The following is a 14,061-nucleotide window of genomic DNA, read 5'->3' on the forward strand; positions in this document are numbered from 1 at the left end:
TATTCCTATATAATATAATTTAGTGCAGAAGAAAATTTTAGATACTTATATTATAACGCATTTTTAACTCCCTTTGGTGGTTCCTTAGAATGCTGAAAAAGGATGTCATTATTCGATGAATTACGAAACAACTTACGCTATTTATTTACTTTGTTTATTCGGTAAATATTCGGCAATGTAACCGAACTATTCGGCCGAATAACGAACATTGAAAAACTTGCCGAATATGCCGAATACCGAATATGTACCGAATATTCGGCCCATCTCTAGTAAAAAACGAAATTTTGTTTTTGTGTCAAAAAATATTTCCGTTTTTCTAAGTAGGTAATTAGTAATTACTTCTGTTTACTCATTATTGAGTAAACCCTAAAGATACGTATCATATCACAACTAACAACTCTACAAGAACTAGGTACAGTCACCGGCATAAATAAGTGATGATTTCTGTACCTTGTCGCTTTTAATTGTTTGACAATTTCGTATGACATTTTAAACAAGACGTTAATATGACAAGGTACAGAAATCATCACTTATTTATGCCGGTGACTGTAATAAGACCTACATTCCAATATGTTCAATTGTTCATTGTAGCTAGCCTTATTGTAGTTTTAATTGAGTGAGACACATTGTTAAGTGTCATTTTCTACTGGAAATATATGTTTATTTACTTTGATAAGAGCTTTCTGTGATTTTTGCTAATGAATTTTTGAGTATGATTACAATCTAGTATTTTATGTACATATTTGTAACGATGATTTAATCATGATTCTGAGATTAGGTACCTATGACAAAGGGTAATTGTGACAAAGTGTTAAATCCAAATTGAATAGTTTATCATTATATTACTATAAATCATAGCCAATTATTTAAAAAAATGGACATTGTTATTGTAACATGACTCTAGTCATTAAGGGTAAAATTGTAATTTCATAAAAATATTTTTATGCTCTACTTTTGGTATTTTTAACTTTTATGCGGGACCATGGATAAAATTAAATATCTAAATTGTTGACAAACATCACATATTTTATACAATAAAATGTTATATTTAATTATTATTCTGTTTTTTTTTTTCTGTGCACCTTACGTTAGTTTTGTTTGGATACCTGACATCTGTTCAATTTAATCAAAATATGGTAATAAAAATAGTATCATACTTAAACTCAAGTTAAAAAATATAAGTTCGAACTTCGATGAATACTACGTTTTTAAACTTGAGCACAAAACCATGTTTTTCTTTCTTTTTTCTTTTTACCCGATTACGGCTACGCAAAAAGAGGGTTACATTTTTAACCGGTATGTTTATCACTAACTTAACTACCTATCTCATTACAGTGACAGTGATAACAGTAATATGTCGCTCAATGTACTAACATAATCAGTCGTCGGCGACCGGTGGCAGAGACATGACGCTCAATAAGAAGGGTCTGAAGATCGTGAGTGTGGATGTGAAGGATGTAAGGTTCCCGACGTCTTTGGGGGGTCATGGGTCTGACGCTTTGGTAAGTCAATTTTGTTTATATACGTACTAGCTTTTGCACGCGGCTTCGCTCGCGATAGAAAGAGACAAAAAGTATCCTATGTCACTCTCCATCCCTTTAACTATCTCCACTTAAAAATCACGTCAATTCGTCGCTTCGTTTTGCCGTGAAAGACGGACAAACAAACAGACACACACACACTTTCCCATTTATAATATCAGTAATGGATGTACCTTTTCATACAATGTTTCATTACATGCAGAAACTATGTAAAAAATATATCGTTTATTTACGGATTATTTATATAGGATTTACAATCTTCATACTAAGAATCGTACCTCCATTTTTTAGCGCCATCTATTAACTAACTATCATAACTACACTGATGATGCTAACAAATGTATTTTATTCAAAATGTGTATTGACGTGATAACCTGATATTAAAATAAAGAAGCATGCCATTTGTTCTTATAAAAAACAAAAACACGCGAAAATATTTGGAGAAAATATGATTTTGGCCACTTCCAGGCTGCGAAACAGCGCCATCTAGTTTTAATCCTAAAAAGGCTCATACATTTCAGGGGTACGCTTTTTTGTATGGGCTTTGTCTGTCCCGTATTATATGGGCCTTGCTGATACCATAGTATAATAAAGAGTACTATCGTACAGTATGGCCACTGCCGCTCCCCGCTGAAAGTGCCGCCCACCCCCTCTCGGTTACCTCACAGTTACCGCCTGTCAAAAACGCGAACAGTCGACCTGTAATATTTCACTCATACAAGCATAGTACGCGTTCACCTACACGAGCTAAGACTGTGTGCTAGGAACGCGCCTCTTTCATATATTTGATCGCCAGTGTCCGAGGTGTGCTGATACGTTGCCCGAGGAAGTCACCAGTCGGTTATAAGTAAAAAATAGGTAATATACTTGAGGTTGACTGGTAGAGAATGCCTTAAAGCATTAAGTCCGCCTTTTGTACTGCAAGATTTTCTTTGTGCAATAAAGATTAAATAAATAAATATAATTGTAAATAACAGATGTGACAAAGCAGTGCAACAAGTTTAGCAATGTTAGGTACTAACTTAAAAGTTAGTAAAACTATTACTTGCTTATGTAGGTACTTTGGGATTGTTTGTTATCCTAAATAATTATAGCTACTCTACGCCCAATTTCATATGAATTATATGCTACCTAGGACACCTACCTAGGTGTCCTTATTTCCTGAATCTATAGCCAGTATTCCAAATATTGGGAACTATATGTATATTAAAACAACTTGTTTACCGGCTGAGTAAATTGTGTTCGTAATGTTGACCTCATTGCCCCGATTCCGATGGTGATAACTTGATGAGATGTTATGTTCCTATCCCATTTGGAATGTTTTATGTAGTTATCTTTTCTTTTATCTGTTTTTCTGTATTGTAATCATTATTCGTAACGCATGGAATATGAGTTTCAGAAGCGATTATTAGTAAATAATATCACTAGTAGTTAATATTTTATTTTTCCCCTCACTAGCTCGGAAACACGTGTTTTGTCCTTTAATACCAGCGGGTAAAAACGCATTTTATCCACTAGTGGGTAAAGTAATTTGACCTTGAGTAAAGTCAAATTAACTGCTTTAAAATTGATAAAAGTAGGTGAATCTAGTAATAAAGATGATTTACCACCTGTGGAACTACTGGAAGCAGTGATAAACGCATTTTTTGCGTTGTAGTTTCCTCGCTATAGTGAGGGGAAAAGTTTTGTGTTACACTCGGGTGCAAATGTATTTTACTTCTCGTGTGTTAAAATACAACTTTGCCCCCTTGTATAACAAATAACTATTGCGCTACTTACCTATTTAATTTAGCAAAAGACGTGACAATTTTGCAAGGCTGTGAAATATTAGTATCCTATTATCTTGTAGCCATTGAAACATTAGTCAAAGATACCTATTACGGTTGCATGTTTGACTACCTACCTGTGTAAGCGTACGAACGTGTCATGCTATTTCAGTCAGTCTCAGCAGTCTCAGCACTAGATGTATTGACATTGACTGATCTAACGTGACAAATACAAACGTTTCCGAAAAAATACGAAGGAAACCCTTTTCGCACTACATCTGTATAAAATGGCCTCGGTAGTTAGATAATCAGTAGCAGACATTTTCCATCTAGGTAATACAGTGAACTGCAAAAGTGTATGGTGAATTTATCAATGAATTCGTTCATAATTCCCCATGTAGTTTTGCAGCTCACTGTACTAGTTTGACGACCGGTCTGGCCTAGCGGATAGTGACCCTGCCTGCTGAGCCGCGGTCCCGGTTCGAATCCCGGTAAGGGCATTTTATTTGTGTGATGAGCACAGGTAATTGTTCCTGAGTCATGGATGTTTTCTATGTATATAAGTATTTGTATATTATATATAACGTTGTCTGAGTACCCACAACACAAGCCTTCGTGAGCTTACCGTGGGACTCAGTCAATCTGTGTAAGATTGTCCTATAATATTTATTCATTTATTTATTTATCCGCTAGTAGTCGTAAGTACTTCTGATATCCTCGCGTTCTAATTTTTTACCTCTAAAAACACGTTACTCGTTTTTTTTTCAGCACACAGATCCAAACTATTCCTGCGCTTACGTGACAATGACCACCGAGAATGGAAGTCAAGGCTTCGGACTCACGTTCACATGCGGTCGCGGAACGGAGATCATTGTGCTCACAATCCGCTCTATGAAGCGATTCCTACTGGGGAAAAATGCGGTTGATATCTTTGCGGATTTTGCGGGATTCTGGCGAACTCTCACTAATGATTCACAGATGAGATGGGTACGTAGAACTGTGACAGCCTATTGTGCTACTAAATATTATGTAGAGTCGGTGCTTGCAAATTCCGCGGGACGGAGATCTTTGTGCTTACAAGCCGCTCTATGTAGCGATTCCTACTGGGGAAAAATGCGGTTGATATCTTTGCGGATTTCGCGGGATTCTGGCGAACTCTCACTAATGATTCGCAGATGAGATGGGTACGTAGAACTGTGATAATCTAATGTGCTATGTGGAGTGGGTGCTTGCAACTTCCGCGGGACGGAGATCATAGTGCTCTGCTCACTATACGCTTTATGAAGCAGTTGCTACTAGGTAAAAATGCAGTTGACATCTGCGCGGACTTTGCTGGATTCTGGCGAACGCTCATCAATGATTCGCAGATGAGATGGGTACGTAGAACTGTGACAACAGGCTATTGTGTTGGGTACTAATAATATGTATATTAAGTGGACTGTCCGCTCTGTGATAGAGCTTCATCAGTCCTAACATTTATTAACTGTCCAGAGAAATGCCGCTGAATTACCTGCAATCTGTGCTATCTTCTTTGGTCAGTGTATAGTCGACGCAACTAAAAAAAGTAAATCTATGACTATGAAGAATCGTTTGATACTATATGTATTTTATTTTTCCAGATTGGTCCCGAAAAAGGCGTTGCACATTTAGCGGCGGCAGCCATTTTGAATTCCCTGTGGGATTTATGGGCGAGACTGGAAAAGAAGCCTCTGTGGAGGCTCCTGACGGACATGGAACCCGAGGTAAGTGATCTAGTTTATGAAATAAAATGAACACAATATGCAGGACCTGTTGGCAATCACTCCGGAAGCAAAGGACTGGCTACTTAAATTAAATTGTAATTTGTAACTTTGTCTACATGTAAACTTATTTTTAACAGGAATAAAGCCATACGACATGATAATAACATAGGTATATTGATTTATTGCTGGGACAAGTTAATACCTACATCTATATCTCTCCCTAGGGCCAGTTATGTACAGTAGGCTGCAAAAGTTCATGGCGACTATCAATTAATTCATTCATAATTTCTCCATGCAAATTCGCAGCTCACTGTACACACCAGTCTTTGAGTACGTAGAATTTGGGCGAGGTGAAAGCTCTTTTCGAAGTTCCTATATTGATAACTGCCTGCCAACAGTAGCCCGTTCCTCAAAGATTCAGGTTACAAATCGTCACTACTTTTAAAAAATCACGTATCTCACGCTGTTCCTCAAAGTTAAAACGCAGTAAGTCTATATGCATTTCATACATACTTACTACAATTTTCTTTTCATTGACAGACGAAGATACAAGTTTTTTTTAAAGTAGTGACGAAATTACATATGGTATCCAGTACGCTGTCTAATATGACAAGGTGAAAAGATGCTTCCGCTTGTAATTTATAGCTTTGATAAATGGGCCACAGGCAACTGGACGTTATAAGTAAGCCATAGGTACCTACACTTAGTATCACTTCGAATATCTTAGTTGTGTTAAGTATTCACAGTTAATATGTTACATAGTACTTAGCAGGAAAAAAAGCTTACCAAGTTTATTTTGTTGTAGGATCTCGTATCGACCATAGACTTCCGTTACATTACTGACGTGATCACTAAGGAAGAAGCCATACAGCTGCTGAAGTCCAGGAAAGCGGGACAGAAAGAGAGAATCAAGCAGCTAGAAGAGAACGGATATCCTGCCTACACTACCCAAGCAGGTAAAGAAATGGCAAAAATAATATCTAGGCAACTCAGAACATTTAGTTAAGACGATACAGGAGGGGTCAATTCTCCATACAAACGCTCTCGACTAATTCCTCCCTGGTTTTTGAGAATAGAGCAATGATTTTTTCAACACAGATTATTATTATTTTTATCTGTGTCTGACCGTTTTGATTTTTTTGATATTCTTATTTTTAAAGTCGCTAGAGCCCATCAAAAATTTCCAAAAACGGCCTTATTAGTTATGGCGCAAAAAAAGGCGTAGTAATCAAAATTGGTAATAATTAGCCATAAAAACTAAACGGTCCGACACAGATTACTTCATTGTTATTCAGATCCTCAAATTTCGTTACGATTGATTAAGTTTTGAAGGAGAAAACAGTCGAGAACGGAACATCGATTTTAAAGAATTTTTCGCAATATATTTTAACTGAGTTGTTCTGAATGGACAACTTTTTTTCGATAAATCTAGTTAATAACACTAGTATATTTAACTGAAATTCCCAAATTGAAAGAGGGGCTCCTTTCAATTTTAACATTTTCGCTCCTGTAGCGTCTTAAGTCCGATTTAGCATCGTCACCGTTTTTACGCAGCACTGATCTATTTAATCTATTGAAATAAACCGGTTTCACGAATTTCAATAAATCTTTTGACATTGTGAAAAATACTTATCTTCCTAAGGTTTTTTACCTAATCAATGCAACTTTGTAGGTACCTACTGAGTTTTGCATTGAAAATGATAAGAAAAGTGTATTGTTTATATTATACTAGCTTTTACCCGCGGCTTTGCCCGCGTAATAAAAGTATTCATTAAGATTTTCATTTGGATCCTTAGGTTTCTCTGGTATATTTATCTGCGATTATTTCGATTGCACATAATACTTTTGCTTGAAATGATTGTAGAAATATTACACATCGACCACAGCGTAGGTAATTCTATATACGCTGGGGAAACCTTTATAAACATCCCACATAGCCCGTATTTCGACACTATATGATCGGTGGGTAAAAAGTACTTTTTTCTATTATCCCTTACAATTTTTTACATTTTGCTTATACTTATCGCAAACGTAATCTTCAAGCAAGCAAACAACGATCGTCTTAGAGCACTTTGATTGTAAGAGACCGCCGACCGGTTATCCGTATCCCTCTAACGATACCCATATTATCCGTATCCGTATCCGTTTCCGTATCCGTATCCGTATCCCTATCTCTATCCCTATCGCTATCGCTAACGCTATGGCTATCGCTATCCCTATCGCTATCCCTATCCCTTATCAAGATAACACTAAGTTCTCGCGCTTTGTACACATATTTAAAGTCACATACAGGTCGAAAGCGATTAATTAAAATTATTTTTACCTTTTTTCCCAACGTTTCGGCCAGGTTGCACTGGCCGTGGTCGCGGAAGACTGACGTCCCAGCAAAATGTCACCGGAGATGTAAACAACACAAAACTACCCGATATTAATTTATATAAATGTTCGGGGTAGACAAATAAATATAATCTACCCGCATGTAATTATTTACGACATCACATTAGAAACCTCAAAAATAACAGTACTTCTCCACTATTTAATGGATGTTATTATACATATAAACCTTCCTCTTGAATAACTCTATCTATTAAAAAAAAACCGCATCAAAATCCGTTGCGTAGTTTCAAAGATTTAAGCATACAAAGGGACATAGGGACAGAGAAAGCGACTTTGTTTTATACTATGTAGTGATAGTGATATCGCTATCCCTATCGCTATCCCTATCCCTTATCAAGATAACACTAAGTTCTCGCGCTTTGTACACATATTTAAAGTCACATACAGGTCGAATGCGATTAATTAACATTATTTTTACCTTTTTTCCCAACGTTTCGGCCAGGTTGCACTGGCCGTGGTCGCGGAAGACTGACATCCCAGCAAAATGTCACCGGAGATGTAAACAACACAAAACTACCCGATATTAATTTATATAAATGTTCGGGGTAGACAAATAAATATAATCTACCCGCATGTAATTATTTACGACATCACATTAGAAACCTCAAAAATAACAGTACTTCTCCACTATTTAATGGATGTTATTATACATATAAACCTTCCTCTTGAATCACTCTATCTATTAAAAAAAACCGCATCAAAATCCGTTGCGTAGTTTCAAAGATTTAAGCATACAAAGGGACATAGGGACATAGGGACAGAAAAAGTGACTTTGTTTTATACTATGTAGTGATTACGGGCTACGGCTGATAGTTGTTACGTAATTTACATACAGTCAACCTTATCTACAGTAAACAGGGACCATTTCGTGATAAACTTATCCATCCCATGTACATTTGTAGTTTTAGTCATACTTAATGCATAATGTGTAGTTTTTAAGTTTATTACGAATAAATATTTTGATTGATTGATTGATTGAAACATTGTGTTATCTGCTCAAGGTTCTCTGTGTCTGCTCATCACGCTACAGTTTATAAATATGTGACTTCTTATGACTTCTATTTATAAATCCGGTAAGCCAATATGTCAGTTCAGATTTTATAACCATTTAGGCACTGGTTCCACCAAAGCGAGTAACCGATGAGCTATCGGCTATAGAAACGAACAAAAGATAGTCGCTCCCGTAAATACATACAAACCCTTTATTCGAATACTAGCTTTGCCCGCGGGTTTGCTCGCGTTAAATTCGAAAATTGCGGAATGCTCCATACAAACTTTCATCCCCCATTTTAGGGAAGAGGGGTGTTAGAAAGAGGCAAAAAGTAGCCTATGTCACTCTCCATCCCTTCAACTATCTGCGCTTAAAAAATCACGTCCAGTCATCGCTCCGTTTTGCCGTGAAAGACGGGCAAAAAAACAGACACACACACTTTCCTATCCATACTAATATTATAAATGGGAAAGTGTGTGTCTGTTTGTTTGTCCGTCTTTCACGGCAAAACGGAGCGACGAATTGAAGTGATTTTTTTAAGTGGAGATAGTTGAAGGGATGGAGAGTGACATAGGCTACTTTTTGTCTCTTTCTAAAGCGAGCGAAGCCGCGGGCAAAAGCTAGTTTATAATATTAGTATGGATTTACTATCTAATGGTTACAATTGCAGGTTGGCTAGGCTACAGCGACGCAACTCTCGAGCAGTTGTGCAACAAGTACCTCAAGCAAGGCTTCACCCATTTCAAGGTGAAGGTGGGGCTGAACTTCGAAGACGATTGGCGGCGCTGCAGCACCGTGAGAAAACATATTGGCAAGGATAAGGTTTTGGTAAGTACCATGCTAAATCGACTTGGCGTCGGTCTGTGAAGAGCTTAGGGTGTTAGGGATGGGGTGGGAGGAAGTTACCCAAGCTGCCTAAGACTGGAGTAAATTAAGAAATATGATTCGAGCGCTACACCCCAACAGAGGGTAACAGGATTTAAAGAAGAATTACCATCCACCCATATCCAACAATATTCGGTTCCTGGTTTTAACTGAGAAGTACTTGGAAATGTTCAGCGATATTTATTAACAGAATCGGTTGAATTTCTCGGGCGTAAAAAATGGTTTTTCGGAACATCTAATAGAATCTTAGTTCATATTAAATTATTTTCATAGAAAATTAAATTATTTTTATGGGGCCATAAGCTTTCGGTAATTGCGTCATATACTTGAAAATTTCGACCCTTGCTTTCGTGATCCGATGGCCGAGTGGTTTTACAGGCATCCGTCTGGTTAACGGAGTAGGTACGCTGGTTCGATTCCAGCTCGGAACAGTTGGGGGCCTTGGTCACTTTTTCTTTGTATATGACATTTATTTATTGTGTACTTTGTAGAGGGTTTTCAACGACGAAAAACATAACTAAAACAGTTGTTGCGCACTGTAGATGATGTGATGTCTGCATTGTCTGCCAATAGCGGAGGGAATCGAACTGGCATCTTCAGCTTACGCAGCTAAGGACCTGGTTATTAGAACACCCCGCCACGGCTGGCCTGTAAAAGCTTGGATTTATTTATATCCATGTCAAATTGCAACTTTCTAACTAGCGATCACGAAGCAAAACCTCGAATAATCTAACCACAAAATTAAAATTTTGAAATAACCCCCTACCGCGACATAGTAGACCGATTTTCATGAAACATGGCAAACACTCTCGACTAACTCAGCTTTCAGACAAAAAAAAAACTAAATCTAAATCGGTTCATCCCTTCGGGAGCTACGATGCCACAGACAGACAGACAGACAGACAGACAGACAGACAAACAGACAGACAGACACGTCAAACTTATAACACCCCGTCGTTTTTGCGTCGGGGGTTAAAAAACACACAGCAGTGTCCGTTTCATGGTCGTGATTTGTCGCTTGTCATATCATGGGTCACGTTCGCACTTACATATTTGTTAGAAAGTGACAGACATGGTGACAAATGATAGACAGCCGCCCATCTTAGACCTGCTGACACGGAGAAACTATAAGGCTACCAAATTGACTACGGAGCCCCTAAAACCCGTACTAAAGGTGTCATTACAAATACTAGAGTTGTGCCTGCTCGTTCACTGAAAAGATCGCTCCCAACTAGTACGACCTCCAAAGTGTACTAGTTCGTTCTTTTAGGACGTTTAGTACAGTAGTACACCGAGAGAGAGAGAGAGAGAGAGACAAATTGTGCATATGGCGTACAGTAACGCTCGCTTGTACTAACCGAGAGCTGATCGGCCGTTTTCGCGCGCTCTCGGTCCGAGTCAGTCGGTTATATGTATTTCGGTTGCGGTGGGATCACACGGATCGCTTTGCTCTCATTGTCACTTCTCGGCTCTACGCTCCTTTCGCTCCCATTCCGTTGCGCGTGGAGTATTCTATCTAGTACAGAACAGGGAATCGTGTCTTTTGTACTATTAGTACATGTACTACACAAGCCTAGCAAATACACAATAATTGGTTACAGATGGTAGACGCGAACCAGGCATGGAGCGTGAACGAGGCGATAGAATGGATGAAGAAGCTAGCTCCGCTCAAACCGATGTGGATCGAGGAGCCGACGTCACCCGATGATGTGCTCGGACACGCGACTATCTCTGAGGCCTTGAAGTAAGTAAGCTATTATATTGGTAGTAGAGTCAGACAACACTAGGTTTACTATTTTTTTATAGGACAGACTTTGCACGTAAATAAACGTCATGAATTCGTTGAAGATTGACGTTTAAATAACCCTTGCCTAGTAGTAAAGTCTGACTCTTGTGTACTTAATATTAGCTTTGTCTACAACCACATCCATGTACTATCAGTTACAAAAGTGCATGGCGAATTTATCAATGAATTCATTCATAATTTCTCCATGCACTTTGCAGCTGATCGACCTACGAAGCAGCGACCTACGAAGGGCGGTTTTGTTTAGTCAGCAACATGGGACCTTGCATACACTTCAAAATGTTTGTCTTACTTAATTGCGTACATAAATAAACAAAATGTTTTAAAATTAAGCTAGTAAACTGAGTACGTTGTTGGCGCAGTCGGTTGGATTTGGAAGTCGTATGGTATGACTATTTTCGTGCATACTGTTCGCACCAACTATCTAAGACCTAGTCAACCAAGATGTAAGCTATACCTTTAACATTTTATGTATGTGATGTGGGGACTAAAGGAGAACTCGCTTGTATCGAATATAGGTTTATTGTGCCTACAATTACGGGTTACACTACTTATATATAGGGTGAGGTGGAGCAGTGAGTGTGAGGTGTTGCCCTCACACTACATGTACCTGATTATCAAACTCTTAAGTCTCTGTAAGTGTATAATTTCTCTTAAAACTTCGATGACGTTTTTGGTGAACTTACAACCAAGAACCCTCCTGGTGGGCTCGTGAACTTTGCCCAGGTACCGGAAAACTCCGTGCGCCATTTTTTATCTAGTAATTAATGTGTGACAAATACTTTGTGTAACAGGCCCTACGGTATTGGCGTGGCGACAGGCGAGATGTGCGCCAACCGCGTGATGTTCAAGCAGTTCTTACAGAGCGGCGGCATGCAGTTCTGCCAGATCGACTCGGCTCGCATCGGAGGAGTCAATGAGATCCTTTCCGTGTATCTTATGGCGGAGAAATTAGGCGGTAAGTGTACCTATAAGTAATCGGTATTTTTCTTTCTACTAGAACCTAGCGACAACCTCATGATAGTGGTGTCGTTATTATTGTTGAAATAGAAGGTAATCAACCGTTATTAAATTATTGTATATCCCATTTTCCGTCGTCCAAATTGTTGCATTGGCATCATAGAGAAATAAGTAAGGGAAGTTGTAACTGTAAAGTGTCTAACTGGATATTTGTATAGGCATAGTTAAGTGACATCTAGCGACAATCACGCGTCAAATAGCGTGAATTATTAGTACCATTGCTCGATACTAGGTGGCAACACTGTCTCGTCGGCCAACAATTTAATATTAGAACAGTTTACAACTTATATTACAAGCAGAAGGAATTGAAAACAGAATACTGATTAATACTATTGTAATATTAGCTAAAAATTGGTGAGCATTAGACTCTTCGTTCGTCGCGATATCTATTGACAAGTAGCAGTACTGATAATTTACGCCAATTGACGCGTGATTGTCGCATGTCACTAAGTATGGCTATACAAATAACTCGCATTTACTGATGGTATGGAGTTACAACTTACTTATTCCTATATGATTGGCATAAAATTCGTCTGTTCATTTTTGGCTGTCCATCGTGTCAATTTTTCCTCTTTCTTGTCTGCAGTTAAAGTATGCCCTCACGCTGGCGGCGTGGGTCTCTGTGAGATGGTGCAACACCTCCAATATTGGGACTTCGCGAGTCTATCGACCACTATGGAGGGCCGCCTCATAGAATACGTCGACCAACAGCATGAACATTTCGTCGACCCTTGCATCGTTGAGGACGGGAAATACCTCGCTCCTAAAGGTATACTGTAACTAAGTAAACCGCCAAAGGTCATAGCAAAGTTAAAGCTTGTAAAAGTATCTCTGTAAATCTACCGCATCGTAGCCAAATGACACCAGACCCTAGCTGTGTGTTCCTCTCGAGGTTGCGAATAACACCTCTGGAGTTGCAGACCTTCATGCTTATTGCTTACCATAAAGAGAGTTATATGCTTGATTGTCACAGATATAGTAATACGAAAAATGGCAAAGCGCGCTTCAGTTGTTGGAGTGTGATATATGTAATTTTTGTATATAATATGTAAATATGTAAAATATTGATGCCTTGTTTCAGCTGCCCGGCTACAGTACTCAGTTTAAAAACGGAACATTAGAAAAGTTCGCATACCCCAATGGTAGCGAATGGAAGAAAATGATCAAAGAAGGAGTGTTCCCTCCTCCTGACGAAGCTGAATTGGTGAACCCTTAGAAAGAAGATTTTTTACATAGATACAGGGTTGGAAATCGGGAACACAACCTATTGTTGGCGCAAGTTTCTTAAAATGCTCAAATCAAAATAAATACTAACAACCTAGTTGGCGGCGACCATGCTAAGCCGATAGTCCTTACCGGGAGGCCTTATTTATGAGATAAGCAGATATTTGTTCCTGACTACCCAGCTACCCACAACAAAAGCCTTCTTGAGCTTACTGTGGAAATATTGTCTTCGGTTACCGCGTCCTGTAGTATCTTATGATGATGTAGATTACTTTAATGCCGACAAGTACATTGTTTACCCCTTTTATGATCTGATGGGACTGTTATACCCACAGAGAACCTCCTATAGAGTAGCAATTTTGTATATTTTGTTCGCGATACGAGTCACCACTGTTTGGGGTGCGAGGAGCGGGCGGGGAATGTGTTAAGCGCGCTGTGATTGGCCGTTTCAAGGACGGCGGGCAGTCGCGCCAGATGAAAAGGGACAGAAGTATGACTGTCCCTCTACTGACGCGTAAGTGGCCAATGTAAGTTGACCTATGCCGGCTCTGAATAAATTATAAATATGACTTATTTGTGGAATGTAATGCCGTCTGTTTTTAAATTTGAGCTTCTTGTTACCTTTCCACACCATTTCACACTACAGGTGGACATTTTTAAGGCATCAAAATACCCTTTTCCAATTTTTTAG

The 14,061-nt window shown here is 38.7% G+C and overlaps 1 protein-coding gene across 3 annotated transcripts; it reads left to right on the top strand.

The window, feature by feature from the left end:
* The first annotated feature begins 1,361 nt into the window (after window positions 1–1,361).
* On the top strand, window positions 1,362–13,783 carry LOC125225519 (mitochondrial enolase superfamily member 1-like). Of its 3 annotated transcripts, none has more exons than XM_048129272.1 (9): window positions 1,362–1,502; window positions 4,076–4,294; window positions 4,927–5,049; window positions 5,855–6,005; window positions 9,108–9,265; window positions 10,924–11,066; window positions 11,921–12,084; window positions 12,733–12,912; window positions 13,226–13,783. In XM_048129272.1, the coding sequence occupies exons 1-9, from the start codon at window positions 1,407–1,409 to the stop codon at window positions 13,360–13,362; spliced, it is 1,371 nt and encodes a 456-aa protein (XP_047985229.1). In that variant the 5' UTR covers window positions 1,362–1,406; the 3' UTR covers window positions 13,363–13,783. The 3 variants fall into 3 exon arrangements, with proteins under 3 accessions (XP_047985229.1, XP_047985230.1, XP_047985231.1); XM_048129273.1 differs by lacking the exon at window positions 1,362–1,502 and adding an exon at window positions 3,780–3,798; XM_048129274.1 differs by lacking the exons at window positions 1,362–1,502; window positions 4,076–4,294 and adding an exon at window positions 4,344–4,491 and having other exon boundaries at window positions 13,226–13,782.
* Window positions 13,784–14,061: the final 278 nt, after the last annotated feature.

The sequence above is a fragment of the Leguminivora glycinivorella genome, chromosome 4, assembly GCF_023078275.1.
Source record: "Leguminivora glycinivorella isolate SPB_JAAS2020 chromosome 4, LegGlyc_1.1, whole genome shotgun sequence".
Taxonomy (NCBI): domain Eukaryota; kingdom Metazoa; phylum Arthropoda; class Insecta; order Lepidoptera; family Tortricidae; genus Leguminivora; species Leguminivora glycinivorella.

Bases quoted from the DNA above. Each gene is read 5' to 3' on its own strand.
- LOC125225519 (XM_048129272.1), top strand. From the start codon at position 1,407: ATGACGCTCAATAAGAAGGGTCTGAAGATCGTGAGTGTGGATGTGAAG. The intron at 4,295-4,926 runs GTACGTAGAACT...TTATTTTTCCAG, and splicing joins ATGATTCACAGATGAGATGG to ATTGGTCCCGAAAAAGGCGT. The intron at 9,266-10,923 runs GTAAGTACCATG...AATTGGTTACAG, and splicing joins TTGGCAAGGATAAGGTTTTG to ATGGTAGACGCGAACCAGGC.